This window comes from Bemisia tabaci, chromosome 1 (assembly GCF_918797505.1).
Source record: "Bemisia tabaci chromosome 1, PGI_BMITA_v3".
NCBI lineage: Eukaryota > Metazoa > Arthropoda > Insecta > Hemiptera > Aleyrodidae > Bemisia > Bemisia tabaci.
Window position 1 is genome coordinate 42,464,628 of NC_092793.1, and position 26,208 is coordinate 42,490,835.

General features: G+C 38.8%; 2 protein-coding genes across 5 annotated transcripts in view; one reads left to right on the forward strand and one right to left on the reverse strand.

Moving 5' to 3' along the window:
- SNRPG (small nuclear ribonucleoprotein G) overlaps window positions 1-10,684 on the forward strand; it is a 65,788-nt gene extending 55,104 nt beyond the window's left edge. The window contains exons 3-4 of the mRNA XM_019055667.2: window positions 4,945-5,069; window positions 10,354-10,684. Coding sequence (XP_018911212.1) covers window positions 4,945-5,069; window positions 10,354-10,413 — 185 coding nt within the window. The 3' untranslated portion in view covers window positions 10,414-10,684. The remainder of the gene's footprint in view (window positions 1-4,944; window positions 5,070-10,353) is intronic.
- An 11,772-nt stretch (window positions 10,685-22,456) lies between these two features.
- LOC109039932 (carboxypeptidase D) overlaps window positions 22,457-26,208 on the reverse strand; it is a 213,802-nt gene continuing 210,050 nt past the window's right edge. For all 4 annotated transcript variants that reach the window (XM_072301143.1, XM_072301129.1, XM_072301134.1 and 1 more), the window contains one exon: window positions 22,457-22,685. In XM_072301143.1, coding sequence (XP_072157244.1) covers window positions 22,675-22,685 — 11 coding nt within the window. In that variant the 3' untranslated portion in view covers window positions 22,457-22,674. The remainder of the gene's footprint in view (window positions 22,686-26,208) is intronic.

The following is a 26,208-nucleotide window of genomic DNA, read 5'->3' on the forward strand; positions in this document are numbered from 1 at the left end:
TCATTTTACAGAGACAACCTCCTATCGCCGCGTGCCCACCTCCAAGGTGAGGATGCGCGGAGAGTCGATTATTGAAGACTCGGGTTATCGCCTGTATACATCACATCAACAAGGAATTTTAAAGTTTTCATTGAGTAGGCCTTACCTTACTTTATGACGTAGTCTCCACATCTTTTTTGACATTTCTGGTATCATTACAGCAGCTTCTTGATGCCTTTCGCGTAGAAGCTTTCGCCTTGACTCCAAAACCAGTCATTGACAGCGATCTGCACTTCCAAATCAGTTGCTTTGCGTAGGGAAATTTTCCCCCAATCCTTCAAACTCTCTTACTTTAGCTTCATGTGACTTTCATTTGTTCCCGAGCGGGAAAACTTCCACAATAGAAGCGATTTTCAACTGATTCAGAGGTACAGATAGCTGTCAATGACTGGTTTCAGAGTCAAGGCGAAAGCTCCTATACGCGGAGGGCATCAAGAAGATGCTGTAATAATACCAGAAATGTCAAAAAAAGATGTGGAGACTACGTCAAAAAGTAAGGTAAGGCCTACTCAATGAAAACTTTAAAATTCCTTGTTGATGTGATGTATACAGGCGATAACCCGAGTCTTCAATAATCGACTCTCCGCGCATCCTCACCTCGGAGGTGGGCACGCGGCGATAGGAGGTTGTCTCTGTAAAATGAAGTTTACTCGCGAATCCTTTGACCGATTTTCAAACACTTGAGTTTGTTTTAAAGCTTAGAGTATGCCTAATATGTGCCTTTTTACCGATTTGATTTGTCTCGCTTCGCTCGGAAGATACAAGGTAAGGAACCTTACAGTTTGGATGACCCTCGTACGTTACACCCTTTATCCCTGCAACCCTTTACGTGTAAGTCATATTAAACAAGCAGTTATTTCAATATAGTATTTTATTAATCCCATTACATAAATGACTGGCTACGGATTTAGACAAAATTAAAAATATTTTCAAAATGTGGATATGTTTGATTGGTAGTTAGTCCAATCGTGGGCGTTTGGTAGCTCGGTGAGACGAAGTTCTAACTTTTAGTGACGGACAGGTGGATGGGCCTGGTTCTCCTCCATAGACATCACGGCCGGCGTTGATCTCCGACTCTAACACAGTATCCAGAATATGAAGCTAGAAGTCAGACGAAAAAAAAAGAAAAGGAAAGGAAAGAAAAGAAAAGGGGGAAAAAAGGAACCTAAACTGATGGAAGATTAAAATTTTCGCATCACTAATCCCAAATAGAAAAAGCATTCTGGTTTCCTGTATCTAGCAGTCTGGTGTTCATATATGGTGTGTTTTTCTGATAATCCTTACCGAAATTTCTGGTAATGATTATCAGGAATACATGTCACTAACGAACACCTGATTGTTTAATAAAGCTTGTCATGGTATTTTTTCTATGCAAGAAGTTTTTGATAACAAGCGAGCAGTGTAAAAGAAATAACAAACCTTTAGGTTCATTGTTTATTTCTGGGTGTGGGCTTTCTGGAAGGTCTTTCAAAATCTTCTCCTGTACTTGGCTCGTCGAAAAAGTCATAAGCTTCAACATCATCCTCTTCCTCAGAGTCCGCTAAAGCAATTTCAGGCATGTTTTCGCATGTATCACTGCAGTTGATGCACAATGCTGAGCATTTAAGCCCACCTTTCCTGCAACCGCACGCCCCTAGACAACTCGTTTTGCACTTGCAGGATTATCAGAAATACACACCATATATGAACACCAGACTGTTTGATACAGTAAACCAGAATGCTTTTTCTTTTTGGGATTAGTAATGCAAAAATGTTAATCTTCCTTCAATTTAGGTTCCTTTTTTTCCCCCTTTTTCTCTCCTTCCCTTTTCTTTTCTTTTCTTTCCTTTCCTTTCTTTTCCTTTTTTTTTCGTCTGACTTGTAGCTTCATATTCTGGTTACTGTGTTAGAGTCAGAGATCAACGCCGGCCGTGATGTCTATGGACGGGAACCAGGCTCATCCACCTGTCCGTCACCAAAAGTTAGAACTTCGATGCACCGAGCTGCCAAACGCCCACGATTGGACTAACTCATCTACTTATCAAAGATGTCCACATTTTGAAAATATTTTTGATTTTGTCTAAATCCGTAATCAGTCATTTATGTAATGGGGTTAATAAAATAATACATTGAAATAACTGCTTGTTTAATATGACTGACACGTAAAGGGTTGCAGGGATGCAGGGTGTTAAGTATCTGATGGCGCAAGATCGATATCTCCCGCTGCCTTCTTCGCGCTCCCATTCTCGCGATTTTCACGTTAAGTGTACATATGTAATACCAATCTCTTGCAAATTTAATCGTCTTTCGACAGAAGTGGCGGGATTTTCGATATTTTGAACAGAAAAAAAGTTATGAGCGAAAAATGGGGAAAAACCGTAAATTTTAGTCGTTTTTTTCAAAATGGCGGCCGGGGGGAGGGTCGGATCTGTCAGGCAAGTCGAAATTCGGATTCTACGACCCAAAAAACATAAAGTTAGCCCATAATTGCTAGTTCGACTAAACTTTCCGTCAAACCTCCTATTTCTAGCTCTATTGCCTGGACTATCTTGATTCCTGTAACCTCGAGATAATCCTTGGTTCTCAAGATGCTTGCTACGGGCCAAATATATCGAACAACAGAAAATGCGTGGAGAAAGTGTCCCATGAATGTCATAATTCACTTCCTGGAACCTCCACAACCTCCTTTACTATTGTTTGCAGCAAAATGAAGATAACTTTGAACATTTTGTCGGAATAACAGGTCATCAGGTATAAGATCTTCCACTTTAAAAAATAATAATAATAAAAATATTGCTTAATTTTTCTTTTCTTCTTTTTTGACGATGAGGACCTTGAACATTACTAAAGTATCCCAAAGGAGGAGCGCTTTTTCACATCGGCTTCATTTTTTGAAAGCACACTTAATCCTGTGCATGTGATGTCGCATACTCCAACGATTGAAGGCGTCCCGCTTGACAACTTTAAAGTCAGCAAATTATTGCTCTTACTTGGCCAAATAAAGGAAAAAAAGTTGATACCACTGATTTCCTTAATTTAGAGGGTATTTAAAAGATAACACTTTCTGGAATTTTCATTTTTCGCGTTTCCTCAAATTTGCCGCCACGTTGAATTTTCCGAAATTTTATTTTGAAATAGTGTCATCTAAACTTGTGACAACGTCAGTTGTTTTTCATTTTCCTAAAAGGCACTTTTCAAACTTTTCATTCCTGGTTTGTTTTTGTTTTTTCAATAATTTGGAGCTCAACGGTGATTTTCTGAATAGTGGTCAATTTAAAATTTTGACCGGCTGTAACTTTTGAACGAGTGATCAGATTTTAATTTTTTGTGCGCCATTTTTCTTGTCTTTTTAAGTTCTTTTTAACCATATCTAAAAAAATGGGAGTTGCTATTTGAATTTTGAAAGTTGCCCCCCCTTGGGGCCCCCCAGGGGGGTCCACCAAGAAAAACCCCCCATCGAAAAATTTCCCCCTCAGGATGATGAAGAATGCCACAAACCGCGACCTTATATCTTTTTTTGTTCAAAAATTATACCCACTTTTCAGTTACTTTACGGACACCCGGTATGGTACAAATGCACGAAATGGTATTGAAATTTGTAGGGGCTGTTTTTTATGAGAATGCAAATAGGGATGTAAATGCTGCTTCCTTCTGATTCTTTGGCACAACTCCGTAATTCCATCATCGTAAATTACATTTATCGCTCGGGTCAGATACAGCCAGCTAGACATAACCTAACCTCACTCATAATCCTCATCGTTCAGTAAGAAGAAATTACTTGAACATTTTAAGAGAAACTAATGAAGTAGTGTACGTGGCTCTAACAAAACAAGTGGGACGTAATATAAGTGTGTAAATAATAATTGGGATCTACAATGAATCGAACTTTAAAATTAAATCTATTCATTAATCACAACTAGTTGCAGTAGTGGTTGGAGGTTGGTAGCGACTGTAGCGTCGAGGGGAATTTCGTTCCTGAAACTCGAACGGACCTGAGCAGAATCAACCAATAGCATTGAACCACTACCGGTTTTTTTCCAAATTCAAAAAATTATAGGTAAATTTTTGAAAGTTATTTGCCGATGCTGAATTATCCGAGCATTGAAACCATATTAAATGTGGTAGAAATGAAATCCTCATATCCTCAAGCATGATCCTTTGTAGGTTCCATTGTAATCGGTCACCGTGCAAGCGAGGAATCTGTTATGAAAGGTGGTAATGGCGGGGAGGTCGGCAGTCAGTTTAGTCGTATTTTACGTAATTTATCTTCTTAAACATTTTGAATGTTAAAATAAAGTCAAACGCGGCACACGCGGTTATACGATGAGTCGGTAGGTACCCCTTTTACGAGTCTAGGGTTTACCGTTATCGCGGAATCAGAGTAACTCTCTGAGGACCCTGAAATTCAAATTTCCCGCCAAACGGCCCCTAGTAAAGTAAAATTTTCGTAGTTTTGGGTACTTAAGTGCTCATAACTTTTTGAAAACCCAATGGATTTTAATGAGACCCTCATACGCCATCCGACTAACTTAGCTGCGTCCATAGACACCAAGATCGTTGGAATTCGTGCCGCCATTTGTTGTGAATTCCGTTCTAAATCGAATCAATTTTCAGATTAAGGGAGTTACGTGTGTCTAAGAGTGTCGGCCACCACTTTGCTATCGGGACTTCTGTAGGACGTCATTTTTCTCGACCGAGGGTGGCTACCGCCACTCTTGATTTGTATTTTTAGCTTGGCAGGGTGTTCTACCTACTTCCATGATATGTTTTGGTGACACATTCAAACGTAGTTCATTCAATCGTTTCTAAATTGTACCTACGAAAAACTTGTCGCGGATTATGTATCATTATAATCGTTTTGAAAATATCTCCTTGTTTCCTCGTCCTATTGAAGTATTCTATCTTCTGTTCATTTTTCGCTTCCAGTAAAATTGAATGGAGGCCGGCGAGTCATGGGAATCCTTCGAGGTTTTGATCCTTTTATGAATTTAGTAGTGGATGAAGGAATTGAAGAAAAGAAAGACGGTTGTCAAAATTCTATCGGCATGGTGGTAAGTAAAATTTTAAAGATTGCATGAATGAAATAACAACGAAATTCAGACGAATAATCCGAGAACTCCACATCTTGTTTTCATAATTAAAAGAATGACCCAGTTTCCTCGATGGCAAATTTTGTTATTGTTATATTGCTTCACTGAAGCAGTGAACTTCACATTCGGAAAACTGCATTGCTCCGAAATTAGCGAAAAATGTCCGTCTGATCCGTTATTTTTCACAAACGTGATGTTCCAGCCAAGTTTGTAGCTCCACGTATCGTTTATCTTTTCTTCATATTAAATGTTAGATTTGAGCAATATATCAAGGAATCATCCGATCTACTTCAGACTTATGGATTTCGATGGTCCTTCGAAATATGAAAAAGAAATTTTATTTCCAGGTCACAGCTCTTTCTCGTTAAAATCCTGTTTGAATAATTTTTACTCAACAAAATCAAACCGACACTGTTTCTGTTTTACCAGCAAATGCATTTGTTTTATTTTTCTTATTACATGTCTTTCCTGGTACTTGCTGACTTTAGTTCTTTTTTATTTACTTTTATTATTTTTCCCAATTTCCTGATCACAACTACAGAGGTCCTAAAACCTTATTAGACAAAGTTTGTACGTATATTTCCTTTTTGAAATTTAGACCAGGATTTACACGTTTTCGTTTAATTCGGTCAGTTAAGAGGAGAAATTAAAAACAAGCGTATATTTGGCGTGGTGAGTCTTTATGACCCCCTGAGTCCCCCAAAAACAGTCCTAAGGAAAAATATCCAGAGCCCCTAACTCCTTTTTGAAAAGGCCATCTTCAACGAACTGAATTTTACTAGTCATACTAATTGGGAGTGTTTTTTTAATATTACTGATACCAAGGCTGCAATGGACTGATTTTATTCTGTGCTAGATGATGCCATCTGTTGTTCGTTGAGAAAATGCATTATAAAATCCAACTTCCCAAAGGTTCAATTATGATATAATTTGCGTGCTCGGTCGACAGGAATAATATGGAAGGTAAGGTAAAAATTAAGAAAAAGCTGATTTTTGGCATAATGAGTCCTTATGACCTTTAAAGTCCCCCCTTCCAAAAAAAAAAGTCCTCATAGATAGCGTGACGGGTATGGGTTTTTTTATGAAGGGAGGGGGGGGGGGAAGGTAAGTGCCCTAAAATGGGTTTTCCGCCCTTCGCACGAAAACGGTTGCTTGTATAACCACGTATAGCACCATTTTCTGAATAATCATGAAAATTTGGAGCGATGCGACTCTGTCCATTTTCTACAGCTCCCCGATGCCCTCTAAAATTCCATTAACATCATTTCGAGGCATATTTTTGCCGATTATACTGCAGGGAAAGTTTGATCAGGGCTGTTCAACAACTAATGCTGCTATATACATATGTCACTCTGAACTGTTGTTACGATTCATCGTAAGCTCATTGACTACTTGTCTCGAGCCCAAGTCCGGGAAGCGAGGGGGAGAACCCTCGAACATCGGTAGAAAAAGCACTTATTGAGAGGGGGTGTTCAACCTTGTTTCTCAAAACAGAATTGCATTACTATGAAAATGATTCAAGATTCAAAGCACTGGCTACGTGAAAAAAATAAAAATAATCCGAAAGAGTGAAGAGGGGGGGGGGGGGTAGAAGGATGGCTCTTACTTTTCGACTTTTAGAAAATGAAATGTCTAACCTCCCAGAAAGTTGTGTCATGGTGTGAATGAATCTGTAAAAAATTTCAACTGGAACTTAAAATTTTAGACAGTCGCTTTTTTCCGCCACTTCGAGAATTTTTCCCCCCACCGAAATGATGTTACAGCTTTGAAACTTTTAAAGGTAACACAATTTTTAGAGTTCTTTACGAGAAAAATAACACAATTTTTGAATGCCCTTTTCTCCCCTTCGAAGGGGTTATATTGTGCGATTTCACCATTTTTTCGTAACGTTCTCTTCCGACGATGTGCCATTTTTCTATCTTTAAAATGTTGCTGTGGCTTTGAAATTCTTGGAGGTAAATCACTTTTTAAGCTCCTTTACGGAAAACGTATCACAATTTACCTCATAACTTGGAAAATGCCCATTTTTTCCCCTTCAAAGTGGCCACATTGTGCGTCTCCACACTTATCACCCCCCCCCCCCCTTCACCAAAAAACCCATACCCGTCACGCTATCGGTGAGGACTTTTTGGGGGGACTCTGAGGGTCATAAGGACTCACTGTGCCAAGAATCACTTTGTTCTTAATTTTTACCTTAACTTCCATTTGATTCCTGGACTGAATCTATTCTTTACCATGACGAGGCAAGCAAATTAAATCATGTTTGATCCTTTGGAAAGTTGGATTTTAAAATGCATGTTCTCAACTAGCTACAGATGGCATCATCTAGCACGGAATAAAAGCAGTCCATTGCAGCTTTGGTATCAGTAATATTAAAAACATACTCCCAGTTAGTATGACTATAGTCCAGTCAAACTACAGGGTGTCCCAAAAGTCCGTACTCCCCCCCCCCCCCCTCGTAACTTTCGAACGGTTAGAGATAGGAAAACGAAACTTTAGGAATGTTTCTATCTTAAAGGGGACCATCTTTTAGGGGGTTCAAAATTTTTGCTCCTTGATCAACATTTTTGATCAAAACTTAGTCGAAACATGTGGCTCAGATGGCGGCTTTCGCGGCAAAAATCGAAGGTAGCTAAGTTCAGATTTGCATTCAGCGTTATAAAACACATAGGAAGCATATGCTAGAAAGTTTTTCGCAAAATTATCCAGGTGAAATTATACAGGGTGTCCCACAAGTCCGTAGCCCCCCCCCCCCCCAATGGAACTTTTGAACGGTTAGAGATAGAAAAACGAAACTTTGGGAATGTTTCTATCTTAAAGGGGACCATCTTTTAGAGGGGTTAAAATTTTTGCTCCTCCCTCAAGGGGGGCGGAAGGCCCCCAACTTATTTTTTTCAAATGATAACCCCTATCTTGTGATACATCATTAGAAAGAACTTAAAAAACTAAGAATTTTGGCGCAAACCGCAGATCAATATCTTAATTTTAGACCGAGTTATGATAGGTCAAAAGTCAAATTTGACCTATTTTCAAAAAATCATAACTCCGGTTCAAATTATCGCAAAGAAAAAATGAAACGAGGAAACTCTTAAAATTGTAAGCACTTTTAAGTCTAAATCACAGAAATCATTTAAAACTAATTTTAAGGGGGGTTTCGGACCCCCAAGTACGTCAGTTCAAAGGTCATACGATTTTCCCGCGATTTGAGCCAATTTCCCTTACCTTTGCCTCACTATTATCTTGATAAGTTCAAAGTTATTTCAACATTGCTTTTTCAAGTCCCCAAATTTTGGGCAGAGTTCAAAAAACGAAATTCAAGGTGATCAATTCAACCGTTGAAATTTCTTTATTTCTTTTCTTTCTTTTTTTTCTTTTTTTGAACTCTACCCAAAATTTCGGAAACCCAAAACTGACGTATTTGGGGGTCCGAAACCCCCCTTAAAATTAGTTTAAAGTGATTTCTGTGATTTAGACTTAAAAGTGCTTATGATTTGGAGAGTTTCCCCGTGTCATTTTTTCTTTGCGATAATTTGAACCGGAGTTATGATTTTTTGAAAATAGGTCAAATTTGACTTTTGACCTATTATAACTCGGTCTAAAATTAAGATATTGATCTGCGGTTTGCGCCAAAATTCTTAGTTTCTTATGTTCTGTCTAATGATGTATCACCAAATAGGAGTTATCATTTGAAAAAAATAAGTTGGGGGCCTTCCGCCCCCCTTGAGGGAGGAGCAAAAATTTTAACCCCTCTAAAAGATGGTCCCCTTCAAGATAGAAACATTCCCAAAGTTTCGTTTTTCTATCTCTAACCGTTCAAAAGTTCCATTGGGGGGGGGGGGGGGGGCTACGGACTTGTGGGACACCCTGTATAATTTCACCTGGATAATTTTGCGAAAAACTATCTGGCATATGCTTCCTATGTGTTTTTTAACGCTGAATACTCATCTGAACTTAGCTACCTTCGATTTTTACCGCGAAAGCCGCCATCTGAGCCACATGTTTCGACAAAGTTTTGATCAAAAATCTCTGAAAGGCCGGTTTCAACCAAGGATTTTTGTGATCTTGATAGTATAACAATTCACTGGATTTAAATATATCCTTGGGTATCCTTGGATGTTGTAAGATGCAGTCTTTAGAAGTTTGAATGTCTGACTATTTCAGAGGCTAACATTCAAAAATTGCTGTAAGTCATATACGTATGTAAGAAAGAAAAAAATGGACCCTACTTTTAGGTGAGCAAGCCATCGTTGAAAAAAAATCAAAAGTCACTACATGACGCACTTATTGTCAGACGATCACAGGAGGCTACTGAATGTAACCACCCTGAGGTGGTCCTCAACCAGCACCGAGCTAACCGGGGCGTTTCTTACCATTATCGCAGATAAGATCGATTTTATGAAGTAGAACATGGCTGACTCTTGATCAGTAGATTCTCAGAAACACATGCATATCAATTTTTGCCATATTCATTGATGCTGATTTTCCGACATTTTTGGCATTAGATCGGCTGTTTTTCCCACTGTGCTATGTTGCACTGTTGATGGGTCCCATTAGACCCGAAACGCATCTGCGGTTGCCCTCCTGCAGCCTGATTGTTGAAATTTTTTGTTTGTCGGGACGACATAGATGACATAGGTTAAAAGGATAAGCGTGATTGGTCGGCTATGTCTTATCGCAGCTTTTTCGTGCCTATGTCGGGTTGAACTCACGACAAGCTAACGGCACACACTGTGGTATTGGACCTGAAAAGCTGGCCAAAACTATTTATCACCAGATATCGACGAGTTTTAAAAATATTTTACATTAAGTACTTCTTAAGTGATAATATGCACAATTTAACCACCTAACACATCATATGACAATTTTCGGGGAGTTTAAAGAGGGTGGAAGAAGGCCTTTAAAAGGACGCCTTTAAAATTGAGGTTTTGGCCTGGTTTTTCGGTCAAATACCTCAGTGTGCGGCACCTCTTCAGTTCTCGACAGTACGTCGTCCGTTCCACCTGACAAAGGCACGATAAAGCAGCGATAAGACATAGTCGACCAATCACGCTCCACCTTTTAACCTATGTCATCTATGTCGTCCCGACAAACAAAAAATTTCAACAATCAGACTGCTGATCGGTCATAATCAGTGTTGTACCGTGAACACCTTTAATCATAGAAATAATGCTGTTAATGTTTTCACTTATGATTTACATTTTTGCAATCTTATTAGTATACCTGATTTTCTTTTTTTCGTCAATAGGTTGTTCGAGGAAACAGTATTATTATGTTGGAAGCCCTGGACAGGACAGACTTGCGATGAATTTCTTCAACTAAACTTTTCTTTGTTTGAAATTAATATGTCCCTATATCACATTATCATCACCTTGTGGTATTAAATTGTCCTTTTCTCGTTGAATGCGTTCAAAACAAATTTGTTTTCGATTCTGATTCATTATCTAACTGTAGTACAAGGTCTCTGTGTATATAAGGCAATTTCTATCTCTATCGAAGAAATATTTTCGCATACTTCATCTTTATTTGTATTAAAGTTTTAATTTAATCTGTCGTCATACATTTATATCAAATCATAAGGCCAGACATTTATTTCACTCTCACCTCTCCCCCCCCTCCCTCCCGTTTACTCCAGTGGACGTTGCCCAGTGTTCCCGGGAGCTCCGTGTGCGAAATCCGTACGCTCTCCGCTCTCCGTGCTGCTATTAGAGTACCTATACAGGGTGATCCAAAAGTCCCTTCCACCCCCTCTAACTTTTTACCTAATTGAGGTAAAGATTTGAAACTTGGGGGATGTCCCTAGGTCAAAAGGAGCTACTTTTTGGCCCCCCTAAAATTTTCAGGGAGTCCCCCTTGGGGGGGCAACGCACCCCAACTTTTAATTTTCAAATGGGAAGACCCCCTTTGTGATAGCTCGTTCGAAAGAGCATAAAAAAAGAAAACTTTTCGCGCAAGCCCGAAGTCAATATCTCAAACCGTTACCAAATGGCGGCCGGTTAATGTTCAAAATGGCCGAAAATTCACATGTGTCGATGGATTTTCCCGAAAATCGGTATCCAGAGGTATTTTGACATGAGAGAAACGAATTTGACGTTCGATTTAGAAAAAAAACCGAAATTTCTAAAATGGTCGCCGGTTGAGGTTCAAAATGGCCGAAAATTGCCACCTCGGTCTTTTGCTGATGGATTCGCCTAAAACTTGGAATTTTAGGGTATTTTGGGATAAGATTAACACATTTGAACTTAGATTTCTAAAAAAACAAATTTTCGGTCATTTTGAATTTCCACCGGCGGCCATTTTGGAAATTTCGGTTTTTTTGAAAATCTAACGTCAAATTCGTTTTTCTCTTGTCGGAATACCTCTAGTTACCGATTTTCGCGAAAATCCATCGACAAACAACCTGCGTGAATTTTCGGCCATTTTGAACTTTAACCGGCCGCCATTTGGTAACGGTTTGAGATATTGACTTCGGGCTTGCGCGAAAAGTTTTCTTTTTTTATGCTCTTTCGAACGAGCTATCACAAAGGGGGTCTTCCCATTTGAAAATTAAAAGTTGGGGTGCGTTGCCCCCCCAAGGGGGGCTCCCTGAAAATTTTAGGGGGGCCAGAAAGCAGCTCCCTTTGACCTAGGGACATTCCCCAAGTTTCAAATCTTTACCTCAATTAGGTAAAAAGTTAGAGGGGGTGGAAGGGACTTTTGGATCACTCCGTATAGTGAGAGTATGGACATATCGCTTCATGGAGGGCTTAGGGCCCAAAAGTGCAGCCACCCTTCTAACCAACTTCTAACGCACAAAATTTCACTGCCAGTCTGCAGATTCCAATTCTAACCAAGATGGCTAAGAATGTACATAAATGAGCGTTCTTCCGCAAGAATGAGTAAATTATGCAAAAACTAAGTCATATACGTGCTTTACAAACGATGGTTCGTAACAATTGTATTAGTAAAGCGCTCTGGATAATTGAGATTCATAGGTTGTCTGCATTTCTGGGCCCTAACTTTATTCGCGGAGACATCGGTGAAGGCCTGATGGATTTTCGGAGATAAGAGCTCTCCGGAGGACTGGGAGCGGAAAGTCTCGGAGAATTAAGCGGAGGATTGACGTAATCTCTCCAGTCTCGCCGCGTTGTTGGGTCCGCCATGGTCCGCCGGATTCTGTTTTGTTTACACTTCAATTTTAGGTTAAGTTTCTTTATTCATTTTGTTTTCGTTATCGTCGTCTTGTCGTCTTTCATTCGTAGAGGCAATGCCTAAAGAGTCATGGAAAAACTGCAGATGGTTTGTACGTGCGATAATTTAAGGGACTGAATTAAATCATAACTTACGAGCATTCATTCGTTCAAACTCTTCTAGTGGAAGCTCCGTAGTTATTCTCGTCCCAAAATTAAAAATGAAATCTACAAACACTTTCATCTTTAAATATTTGAAAATTCTAAAACTCACTGCATAAGCAGAAAAAAAGGCGCGAGAATGCAAAACGCCTATATTCTTACGTCAGTCTACGTATTGGTCTCCAGCTCTCCGACCCACTATGGTCTGGGAGCGCCAAATCGTGGCCAAAAATCCGATTTTTGAAAGTGCGGAAATCTGGCAACCTAGCATGCAGCCCTTATCTGCATCCCTTGGCACGTGTGAAATGACCGATCGAATTTTTTTAAAGTGTTTTTAAGATCGGATATATGGTGGCCAACTTCACAGACTCAGAGGTAAATGAAGAAATGTGAGAATTCGAGGTGAACGTCATCACATATAACCTTGTGCTGTTTTGTTAAAAGTCGGCATAGATCCTCGATCAACTATGGAACAGAAAGCTCAAAGGGAACACTTTTTGATAGTTTAATCGTTTTTAGTATTAAGATTAATTTTATGACCACCACGAGACTTCAAAGTTTTGTCCTAATTTAGGCAAAAAATGACCTTTACCTTAACTTTTAGTTATCACTAACAAGAGGTAACATATTCTTATCGGTGCCAAAATGTAGCTCATTTATTCCTCTAACAGGCAATAATAGGTTTTTTTGCGTATTTTTGCGTCTGAGGCCTTTTTCGGTCATTTCAGTGCAGCGGTTTTGTGATTTTGTGAGTAATCCGATTCCGCTGTGCAACAAGATAAGAGAGATGAGGCAAGGTCAGCGTTGGACAAAGGGTGAATCTTATGTAATTTTGGCTGCTGAATCCGAAAATGATGCCCATTTTCTTCCAGCAGTTGCCAGTTTTCTGGAAAATGAAGTTTTTTTTGCGGGAAAACGCATTTTTGAGCGAAATGATATTTTCTCCACAGAAGTGATGATAACTGGATAAAACGAAGGTCATTTTTTCATTCTTGAGATTTCATATGCATACACATTTACCAACTCGCCTTCCTGTGGTGTAATGGTTGTAGTGCTAGCCCTATGATCAGAGGATCCCGAGTTTGACTTCCGCCCAGGCAACTCGAGCTTGATGATCGCAATCCTTACTGGGAGCTTATTGTTGGGAAGGGACTGATGGGGAAAGGAATTCAAGCACGGATATTAGACCTTAATAGCAATTTTAGTTCCGTTTTCTTGTATTTATTCTTTGAAATGGTTCAAGTTTATCATTCCACCTAAAACATTTCTAATAACATTTGTAACCATAAAAATCACCGCAAAATGGTTGAACTGCTTCCGAGAAATATAAGAATGTCAAGGCTATTAATTTTTAAGTATTCTAAAATATGTCCCGAAACTTTTCGTAGCAGGGTCTGGCGATCAAAGAGTTAGGCAATTAAAAAAAAAAAAAAACCGCCAGAAATGAACATTTTTGGAAGAAAATTTTTGTTCAGGGAGGGGACACTCTATACCTAGGCTTCATAACCCCCCCCCCCCCCTAAATATATATCATGCTCTAGTCAGGACCAATAGACTAAAAAACATAATGCTACCTTTATTCAATTACGATAATGTCTTATCTTTTCCAGGGTAAAATACTCATTTTTAAGCATTTTGCTCTGGTAAACGCGTCATTTTTGCAAAACTGAGTTAGCAAAGTGTAGTCTGGCAACCTTCAAAACACTAAACTGTCATTTAAAATGGCATCCGAATCATAGTTTGAATTTTTTTCTAATTTTTTAGTTTTTAGGGTCCGCCGCCATCTTGGATTTGAGAATTTTATAAAATTAAGGTCAAATTTGAATTCAGCGACCCTAAAAACATGAGCATAGCAAATTTCATGATAATCTGACCATTTCCTGATTTATGGCCACAATTCGGCGCCCCCAGACCATAGTGCGACCTCGAGAGGTCGGAGAGCTGGAGAGCAGTTTGGCGACTGACGTAGCAAGTCTCCGGGTAATTCCTCCGGAGTCAGAACAACGGTTGTTTACGTCTCCGGGTAACTCCGGAGGGCTCTCCGGAGACTTTAGCAACGCGGCCTAAACAAGATAGGGAAGGTTTTGGTCCGTACGCGGTCCGTGTCGGTATAATAGGGAATGTCCGCGCGGCACGGATAAATCCGTACGCTGGGATCTTTGAGAGGCCGTAACTACGTTTCTGTGACGTCACGCTAGTAGATGAAACTCGGCCGCGGTTTAACACATGTGATCTTATGGGAGAACGCCCTACGTGTGTTTCTTTCGTGCCGATATCTTCTCGGGGGTTGATCTAATGCAAAAATTCATAAGAACCTCTTCGAAAGAAGATGAAATTTCACTTCAGTAAACGAAGTAACCCATGTGACATTGTCTAAAAATCGAGGAAATGAAAGTATAATACATAAAATTGTTGCTCCACTCAGATTCAAACGGACCGCTCGCGCAACTTCGGCCGATCGAGGGCCACTCTGATTGGTCCACGCAGCGACTGCCTTACTCATCGATGCACCGTTGACCCGGAGATGCTTGTTGTTCTCGGTAAATATCTATTAGCTTGACGTCACAGAGCTGACTAGTTACGGCCTCTCCATTCTCGTAAGACGCGTTGTTAAAGTTATAAATTGAAGTCAGCGAAATGACGTCAGTCCGCCATTTTTAGATATCCGCTCAGCGATGATGCAAACTTGTTAGTAAACAAAGGCCGCCATCTTCTCAGCAAAACTGGTAAGCGCCCTCGCCCTGAGAACCAGACTGAGCACTGAGCGATTTTGCTGAGAAGATGGCGGCCTTTGATTCCCTCACCGGATAACTCAGAAAACGTTTAACAACACTTCGGCTGAGCTCAGCCTCTCAGCGGTTGCACTTCTGACTTTAACAACGCGTCTGTAGGCAACGCTGCAGTGGATCGCGTTTTGTACTTTCCAGCGGCTCTGCAACGTTGCCATGTGAATGCGTTCAAGTAGAAAATTGGGGCAGGAAGGAGCGCGTTTCGCCAAACAAACCGACAGCGTTGTTGAAGGTCGGCCGAGCTCCGGACTGTAGGCAAAATGTAAACAATGCTTTCCAGGTGTGTTCTTTTTCTTCGACTGACGAGATACGCTAGGAGTGAAGCCCTGGATAGACGATCAAATTCCCGAATTAATTCCGATCAAAGTAGCATCGAAGTGCCAAGAGTCATCAGTCTTAAACTCTTTAATTTGCTTCATTTTAAAATGAAAACTTGGCAGAAATGTTTCATTTGGCAGGAAATGATGAATGGTGGCACTCCGTTCTGATCTTACTTTGAACAAAGAAGTGCGGCCCGTCAAAATTTGATGGTAGATGGTGACCACCAGTCATCAACATGTCTACTTTGTTCGGAATTGGTTCGGAATTAGATCGTCTATCCAAGGCTGCTTGAGCCTTCTGTTGGTGAAGCCTACATATTCTGTGCCTCAACCACAGAAATCAGAAATCAAGGGCATTTAATAAATAAACTACTTCTTTATTCTATGTCAAGGAGTCGAAGTAGTCGAACCGTATCAGGAAGATTCGTTGACGTATAATACAATCTAGACCGCGCATTTGGAAATTTCGGCGAGACTAGAGTCCCTTCAGGCGAGATAACAGGCAACCCAGCAACACTCAGCAAGTGTACCGGTAATGTGTACCCGAGACAATGGAAATGCCAGTCTTGCCAGTGCCGTTGCCTTAATACGGGTACACTCCGTTCGTATATCCGGATGTATCCACTAAGCTGAAGGCGCGTCTTTACCCTGATTTACCCCGCTAGCTGTCTTACCTCCCCCGCGTAAAGACGGGCCTAGTGCGCGCGAGGAACAGTTGGAGAAATGACAGTGGATGTTTTATTATTTTACGTTCATCTTTCAAAATTGAATGAACACCTACTTTCAACAACCCTCCAAATCATGCTTGAGCATATATTCTGAGTTCAGAAAAGTTGCCATGGGTAATTTTAGTGATGTTAAATATAATTATGACAGGCGCAAAAATTCATCATGTTGTTGGTTTAGCTTCTAATGATCTTACAATAGGTAGGCATTGCAAGTAGAAGAGCTAATCCAGTAAAGCACTGCACTTTCACTCAATGGTGTCATAAACATCGTACGCCTGCCATTATTGTAGTGAAACAAATAGGTACAGAATCGGGAATACTTATGGGAATCCCTCCTTCAAAATATGATCAAAATAGGAGGATATTGATAGGTCAACAATGTATTGGTGAAGCAGAAGCGCCTGAATCCTCTTGAAGCAAGGGACAGTGACAATCTTAACAAACTGACTAGCTGCTTCAGCTCGCTACGCTCGCTTGCGCCGCTAGCCGGTGGCTCCGCTCCCTGGACCCCCAGCCACTCGCTCCGCGAGTGAATATGTTGGCTGAGCCAAATTTTACTACTACAACTAATTACAGGACTTCCTGGAGGCAAATTGATAAATTCAAAAACAAAGGATAAGAAACTAATAATGACAACTACCTACTTCTAGATAAAGAAACATCCTTGAAAAATAAAAAACACTCCTGGAAAAGAAAATCAGAACACTTTGTGAAAATTTAACGGTGCGAAAAGGTGAACATTAATTACACTAGGCAACAAAATTTTGGGTTGAATTTGCCAATCAAACGGGACCTGTTTCTTTCTTCTCAGGGGTGTCCACTGATGACTAAAATAAAGGCCTAAAAAATTCCCAAGCTCTGGTTTTCAAAATATTTAGGGTGTTTTGCATTTTAAGGGTATAAATTTTGAGTATTAAAGGGGATTATTCAAATAATTTATGGCCAGTTTTAATAAATGTTTCCAATTGACTTTAAACTCGGTTAGCCTCACTCAGATGGGTCTACCGAGGACAAAAATGGGCGCAAAAAAACAGTGAGCCTATTTTTTCAATTGTAAGGATTCTATTTCAGTCAAAAAAGTATGTATTTTTACCTAGTCTTTTATGGGGTTTTAGGGGGCTTAGAGCTCTTGATTCATGATTCAACTTTGAAATGACTTTTTAAATGGCTAGAGACTCTGTATGTTCTCGTTGCACTGGTCTATTAAAGCCAAACATGGGTACCTATGGAACAAATATTTTACCGCCTCTGTTTGAAATTTGGAGATTCTTTGAGTAAAAAAGGCCCGATTTTTGTGGGTCTTGAGGCGATCAGAGCTGTGACTAGGCTTAAAATTTAAGACGGATTTTTGACGACTTTTCTCCCCCTCTCCTTTCATTAAGTGGGTCTTTTAAAAGGAAAATCACCCGTCTGAAAAATATTTTGCTTCGTTTCTTTGAAATATTGTGGATTTGCTTGAGGAAAGCTGCGCATTTTTGAGCATTTGAATAAACAAGCTAATGCTCTAAACTAATTGCTGCAATGAAATTAAGGTGATTCGATGGACGCCATATTTTGTGTCAGAACGGCATGCGATATATCGCATCAATTGGTTCCATTTTTTCAGCTACTCGTCGCATTTTTCTCGAATTTTGAGATCGCAATTCTGTTGTCAGGAGACTTAACCACTCACTTACCAATTTTAACAAAGAAATTCAACGTAATGAAGGCGTGGTTTTTTCAGAGAGAAAACATCGCATTCGATACTGATATCGAAACTGCCCTCGAATGCGATATTTTCTCTCTAAAAAACCACGCCTTTATTACGTTAAATTTCTTTGTTAAAATTAGTAAGCGAGTGTTTTAGTCTCCTGACAACAGGATTGCGATCTCAAAATTGGAGAAAAATGACGAGTAGCTGAAAAAATGGAACCAATTGATGCGATGTATGGCATGCCGTTCTAACAAAAAATATGGCGTCCATCGAATCACCTATTAAAAACAAACAAACAAATTAGAAGCTCTAAACTCGATTTTAACCTTAGGGCGAGTGTTTTTAAGTTGAAAATATACCAAAAAAATATTTTACCTTTTTAAACACTTCATTTTTTTATGTTTTCATTGAATAATAATAAAAAAAATAGTTCAAAGCTAGAATAAAAAAAGGAACGGGGGAGTAATTATTAATAGTCATTTTACTAAAATACAAATGGTTCAAGTAAGCCAACAGGCAAAATACAGCTTTGTTATCCTCTCTATCGTTTCGTTTGCATTCTCATGCCGAAAAGCATAAAATAATGGCAGGATCATTTTGCGCAGTTTCAAGCGCAGGCAGTTGTACCTTTTTGATAGTCACCACCTCATCGCTGCAAATTATGAAAAGGACCGCTCAAGTGTATCCTTGATCATAGAATATCTGATGTCTTCATCACATCCTTGTTCCTTCAAAACTTATGAGCATTGAATTTAACTAGGTGTCAAAAAATCTAAGATATCTGAAGTTGCCGAAAATTGTGTACTTTCGAAGTCAAAGATTTTTTGCGGCACCAAATGTTTCATAAATCTTCCCTATAACATTCTACTCTGAGAATACTACATTCTCCCTCTCACATTGCTCCATAACAAAGGTATGTATTAGCCTCTTATTTGTACCAAAAATCCTAGGTTTAATCACTCATTTTGACCGTGTAAGTTGGCAATCACATAACTCGGTTTGCGACGTCGCAGACTTCCTGTCATACTTTATTTTTTCAACGGAAAACTACTCAACCCCAATTCCTTAAAGCTGTCGTGATTTTTCTTCTCTGTGCCAAGAAAATTTCACAAAAACTTCAAGGAATGATGTCAATTTGCTCCTATTTAAGAAAACAACATGGAGGCGGAGATTTTCAGACACCACAAATGAGTTATGTGATTGCCGACTGACAACGTCGATTTGCTCATTCACTCTCTGGTAAATGTGGTTCCGTCAGATCGTAAGATTAATTGCGTGACACCTTATGTGCTATCTCTGCAGACTGAACTATTGGCATTTGAACGCTCAATAGGAGCAAAATTTTAACTGACCTGTTGGCTACTTTTCAGTAAAGAAGATAAATAACTTTCCTTAAGGACTCACATCTCCTCAGAACTTTTGGCATTTGAACGCTCAATAAGAGCAAAATTTCATCTGAACTTTATTGTCTACTTTTCAGTAAGGAGGTAGATAACCTTCCTTAATGACTCTCTTTCAGACAATAAAACAAGGTTTCTCCGTTACTTACCGTAAGATGATAATAAATGTTCAACCAGACGATGTAGGAGATGAGGTTGCAAGTTAGGGGAGACCGGGGACAGTTGAAACAGGGGTCAAATGTAACAGGTCCAATTGGTGGCGCTGTGAGTGGCGAGACCGTAAACTATGTATAGCGTATTGTTCCTATACTAACAGTGACTAACTGTCCTGGATTTCAACTTGATGGAGCAATTTTTGTTCAAATGACGACACATTAAAGAAATTGAACCATTTTCAGGGCTGTTCCGGCACAAGTTTAAAATAATTATTTTCGGGTATGTGACCAGGGGTTTAATATCAACGGTGAACTTTTTAGATGAGTTATTAGATCGTGTCTTAAGGTACATTTTGGTCAGAATGTTTTATCCTTTCTGCACAGTGAGTGGCAGCACTGATTTTTTTCATAAATAAGTGGCGCGGGGGACAGTTGTAACACTGAAACCGGGACAGTTGTAACAAGCTAACTTACAGGTTATGTCAATGTTAACGTGCTATTTCACTGCAATATTTGGTGCTAGGTACCGAAGTATTGGTTTTAATTTTGGTGCTAAAGCTGATTATTAAATTATTAAAAATTGTTATTAAATTATTAAAAAGTATTATTATATTATTAAAAATAAATAATTAATTAATAATGAATAGGTAATAACAATAATTACTTATTAATTAATAATAATAATTATTAATTAATATTTATTAATAAATAATTAAATTTAATTAATTAATTTAATTATTTTGTGCTTTTATTTTTATCACTTTTCCTTTTAATATATTTTAATTGAGAAATTTCCATACGGAGGGGGGGGGGGTCTCGGGTACCAAGACTCATAAATATGATTACCATTTTGATCAATTTTCTTGCAGAAAAGCTTCTTGCTTTTTCATTTTTCAAGCAAATCTGAATTTCAGACGCAGACACCCCCCCCCCCCCCCCCCGTTTGGTAGGTAGTTCTTATTTTTTGGGAGTGTGGGAGGTCAAAATTTTTTGCAGGCCAAAAATAGTGGTAAAATATTTTTTTAAAGTTAGTTACTCCAATTCTTAAGTTTTGTTACAACCGCCCCTGCCCTTGTTACAATCGACCCCACGCCTGGGACGGTTATAACAAAATCGAAATTTTTTCAAAGTCCTTAAAATGCGTAAAAAATTTCAAGAAAATTTAAAGGGACCATCATTTTCAAAAGTAAGCCTTCCAAAGAGGCTGTGATAAAAAAATTACGAAATTTTAATACATAGTAAGCAATTTAGAGCAATTTTCCCCAAATCCGTTACAACTGTCCCCGGTCTCCCCTACATCACCTCCATATGTGAGGAAGTTCATACCTACAACCTGATTTTATTACTTACAATAACAATATATACTGCTTTTGTCTGGCATCCCTACATGTGTCGCTTATTAAACGGGGACTTACGTTTCGTTGATTCCATGAATAGGTAAAATGGCCTAGAGGGAATAGCCATTGAGATTGCAAATTTCATGTATATGAGGAAGTTTTCATTTCTGTAACCTGATTCTGTAACTTTTGACACCTTACTTCAGTTCGGTATCCCTGCCGGTGACAATAGATTGAAGATACCACTCGGTCGATTCAACAACCCGTGACCCAAGATACAGAATTTGGTCTTGCGAGTGGATAAGAAAATGTAATAGATTTAAGTTGGCAGTTACAAGACAGAGTTAAGTTTTACAGACAGGCAAGGAAAGGTATAAAATATAGGAATGGACGTCCTTGTATTTTTCCATTAAGTTCCTAAAAAATATTCCTTCATTAATTCCAGGAAAAGTTTCCTTTGCAGATATTGGAGATTAGATAGTTTAAATTAGCAAACCCATTTTGTCAAATGATCGATACGGCCATCTCTCTTCCAGTTGGAGAACCTATACCTTTGATAAAAAAATTCATGAACCACAGAGACTTTTTGGAAATTGAGTTCATATTATTATTATGAAAGTTTTTGGAGGATTCTCAAAGTATCAAAAGTTATACAGTTTGATCGTGTTTCCTCCTAGAGGTGTCGTCAGCTAAGTTGATGGTTGTTTACTTTCGGTTTGCGGGCGTTTTCGCGTCACTACTATCCACATGAAAACATCAGACTCTCTCAGAAGCAAGAACACAAGCCTAGATAAGTTTTTTAATACTTTCAAACCGTGTAACACTTTAATTATTAGCCGCACAGATATCACAACCACGAAAAAGTCGCTAATCATAACTGATAAGTAGTTTTTTTACGATACGATCATGAGACTGATGTTTTCAATGTGGATAATTAGCAAACGCCGCTTTGTTCAGAGGCTCAAATTCGTCGTTGGCGCTTGCAAACCGAAAGTAAACAACCGTCAACTTAGCTGATGTTACCTCTACCCTAGTAGCAAAGCTAAATTCACAGTATATAAACGAAGTATAACTGTTATGTTATAAAGAGCGTATTTATATGAAGAATGTATAATCAAAGTATAACGATTATATAAAATATATTTGAAAAGCGTGTTTATATAAAATATGTAAAACGGTTATATAAAACATTTTTACAAATAACTTTTATATAAACTAATTATAAAGGTTATTTGCGCAATTTATAAAATTATTTGATTAATAATGGTTATACGACGGCGGTTTCCTTTGAACATCCCGTTACTTAACATATATATATATTTATATATATATATATGAGCGGTATACTTTCGTTAAAATTTTTTTTATATAAATTTGCTACTAGGGTAGGTAACTTAATCAGCTTATGAGTAATGGTCTCTTATTTACTCAACTCCTCAGCAGGCCAAAAATCCATGCTTTAACGACCCCTCTAAGTGCTTATCATTTTCGTTTCCACTCTTCAGTTCTTATTGAAAGAGTTTGACAGATCGAAACGGAGAGAAAATTAAACCAGCAAGGTGCAATTATTGCTTTTAACGCAATCAAACCAGTCTTGATACTTTAATGAATTATATAATTAAATAAATTAACTAACATGTTGAGATTTTGCGACGGTTCAACTTTTGTTCAACCAAAGATATTACTGACTAAATTATTGAGACCAGATGTGATACTCGACAGGATTCCTGAGTCAGAGTTTGGCTTGGCACCAATGGCAATGCTTGCATGAGGGTGGTGGTGGTAATAGTGTGGTCCGGTTGCAGGACGGTAGAAGTTATCCAATCGCTGAACAATAAAAAAAAAAAAACAATGATAATACTGTCAAGATGACACACTGCAGTTACATTTTCAAAAATCTTTTGGGCTGTTTTTAGAATACCGTAATATGGGGTGAATGGGGACAGTTTTTTATACGAATGCACGTCTGTGGCCTACTGATTTCGAGAGTTCCGTTTTTTTTAACAGGAAGTTGTGACCTCTCCTATCCTTTACTTTCCCCCAAAATCGTGACGATACGAAAATGTTAACTATTTTAAATTTCTTTTTACCTAGGTACTGTCTTACTATTTTATGAATAGGGACACCAGCAGATTTCAATGTAAATAAGGCGTCTCCCCATTCTCCTGACTGGAGAGTGAATGGAGACACTACCTGAGTTTTGAAAAAAAGTTAAATTCGAATCTGAAATGGAAAAACATGTCTTTAATTAACAAAAATTAAATAATAAGAAGCAATCAGATGACAATTGACCTATACGCCCTGACCATTGTGAGATCTGAAAGCTGAATTCTTCAATTAAACCAGGGCAATATTCAAAAGTCTCGGAATATTAAATAAGAACATAAAATTATTCCAAAGGATGTGATAAGAGGCGGAAAATGTCAAAGAAAGCCCCCTCCCCCCTCCCTTTGTCTGAATCTATGATACTCAGACTCTCCCAACCGCTCGTTTTTTGGAGAAAAATATTTTTTAAATCACCTAAATATCGAGCAAATTTCATCATTTTTGGTGATGACCAAGGTAACTTATGATGTGAAATGTGATAACATAAAAAAAAAAAAACTTTTAATTCGTGATCCACATGCATGGGACGTTATCACGCTTGTTTTACCGCTTTTATTCAAGGTCTGGTTTTGAGGTTTTGTTGCCATTTCATGCTTTCACCAAACATCACTGATTACACCGGTCACCTAGAGAGGATGCCAAACTATGTATTTTCGAAAAAAAGAACGAGTTCTGTAGGTGCCAAACTTACCAAGTTTATGACTTCATGACTTACCAAGTAGTTTATGACTAAAAAACGGAAATAAATCATAATTGTCTCTATTCAACCGCCTGTCCTTATTCACCCCATATTACGGTATTCGAAATTTCTATATCGTACCATACAAAGTTTCCCGTCTAGCCCCATACCAGGCTTCTTTCCGGTTATTTTAGGTCCGACAAAGTCGGCGACGAGAAGAGAGTGGGTCTACGCTGTCAGGAAGGGAGGGAGGGAGAGAGAGAGAGAGAGAGAGTGATGGGTGGGGGGGGGGGGGGTTATTCCACAAAACTTCCTATTAATACTGAATTTGTTTGAATTATCGAGTTACGATGTTGCTCGCTGACTAATTTTGAATGGAGACTATAATTTCGATGAGATGAACAAATTTTGAACACTTGAGAGAAATCCGTGAATAGAGACGCTGTTCGCTTTTTTGCGGGGTCATTGTCACTGTAGCTAGGAATGGCTGATTTTGAACTATCAGGGTTCAACTTCGGTTAAAATTTGTTTGTATCTTTCAAATTTTTTGCAAATCGGTTGAAAACTTTGACTTTTATGATCTTGATCCTCGTCCATCCCGGGGGGGGGGGGGGGTTAGTTGGCTAGGGCTAAGGGGGGGGGGAGCTTCGATACCATGCAATTTTGATTCCTCTGAGTGCATTATTGATCCAGCCCTCCTCCCCCTGTCTCTGATTTACGTATATAACCGAGAAAAAAGCCTGGCACTGGTGGACTGCGAAACCTTGTAATAACTGTAGAGTCAGAAAACGTTTGTATCCTAGATTTTAATTTATATTTTGAAGGAAGGAAGTTCACCGTTGTCGGGCCAGTTGATTGAGTGTTTGCCCCGATAGAGGCAAGTAAGCACTTCATTCCCTGAATTCCTGCACAGTTCTTACAGCGCAGTTATCACAAAAAACAAAAACAAAAAAATCAGCTGTCAGGGCTTTTATCAGCTCCTAACATGGTTTAGGTAGTCCTTCACCGCCGATGCTTAAAAAGGTCTCTCCACTGAGCAAGAAATTACAAAGATGAAATGGAGGAAGTCGATTCCTCAGTTGCCCTGTTTGTTTTCTTTGTTGTACTTTTCTAGGCAAAAAAATCAACTGAAGGTAGGAAGTTCACCGTTGTCGGGCCAGTTGATTGAGTGTTTGCCCCGATAGAGGCACAACAAATAACATGAACTTCATATTGACCTGTCACGTCATACCTAACCTCATTTCACCTCAGTCTTACCATGTCCAATCGACAGTTATCGTGATTTTGCATTCGGTGACTGGCAAAACAAGACTAACTGTGAGGTGTAGTGGAGTTATGAGATCGGACAGCTTATAGTCAGCCGTCTCTTTGTTTTGCTTACCTTTATATAGGTATTGGACGGAATTGACGAAAAGCCATCCGCAACTCAATGTGTGCCTTTTGCTTATCATTGATTCCGCTGGTCATTGGGCAGATAGAAAGAAACACTGGCAAAATAAACCTATCGCATACCTCCATTCCACCTTTCTTTTCTTACCAGTCCGATATCACAAAGTTTCAAATTCTTCCAAAAGATCCCAAAAAATAATATTAACAAGTGTCCTTTTTGGGAAAAATGTAGGTACTACTTATTCAATTTTTCAAAAATATGCAATTCAAGTTCATTACATATATGGTGTTTAATTGTCTCTTTTGCTGGTGATGAGGAGGTCATCCTCAATGCTTATTAATACCTAACTCGATAACATAACATATATTCAGTAACAGCTTGATTGAGGGGCTTGAAGGACGAAAAGGATAAGTGCAATCTTTTGCTATTTCAAGAAGAACGTGTTCAGAGTCTCAAAATTACATGGAAGAGTCTCGTGGCGAAAAAAAAAAGTTACAACTCGCGTTTTTATACTCAAAATTCGGTTTTTTGTGTGAAGATTTGGTTTGAATTTTTCACGGATCATATTTTCAGATCAATTTTAGTGACAGGCATTAATATCTCAATTTTTTCGAAAACTCCACTCGCCCCACTTGTCTTCCAAACCCTTCAATTGAACTTGGACGTTTTTGAGTTTTCATGTTAAATGAACAAGCAATACACTAAAAGTTCACTTGTACGTAGTTGTATTGATACGCAAGGAAGAGAACCGCAGCGTTTGCGCGCAAATTACGTATCTAATATTCTCAGTGACTCAGTACCCCCCCCCCCCCTCTCTGCGTAAAAATCGTAAATTGTAAAAATGCAATAGAATAGCAACATTGGCTTTAAAAGTATTTTTTCCTTTCAAACCCAACTCTATATTGTTGTAAGGTCAAATTTACTCTCCATAAAGTGACAGCCCCTAAAAGTACTGTTCTCCGCGCGAAAAGCTCAAAAACACCGGCGTCTTACCGTAAAATAAACCGACAAAATCTTGCAACGTCGCTCTAAAAATTCCATTTGTGCCTTTAACAGTAATCATGTACCATACCATGGTGGTGTTCAGACATCAATATGGAAAAAATACCTTGAAAATTACGTTTTCCGAGCACTTGAGAATATGTTTGATTTTTAAAGAAATTAAAATAAACTTG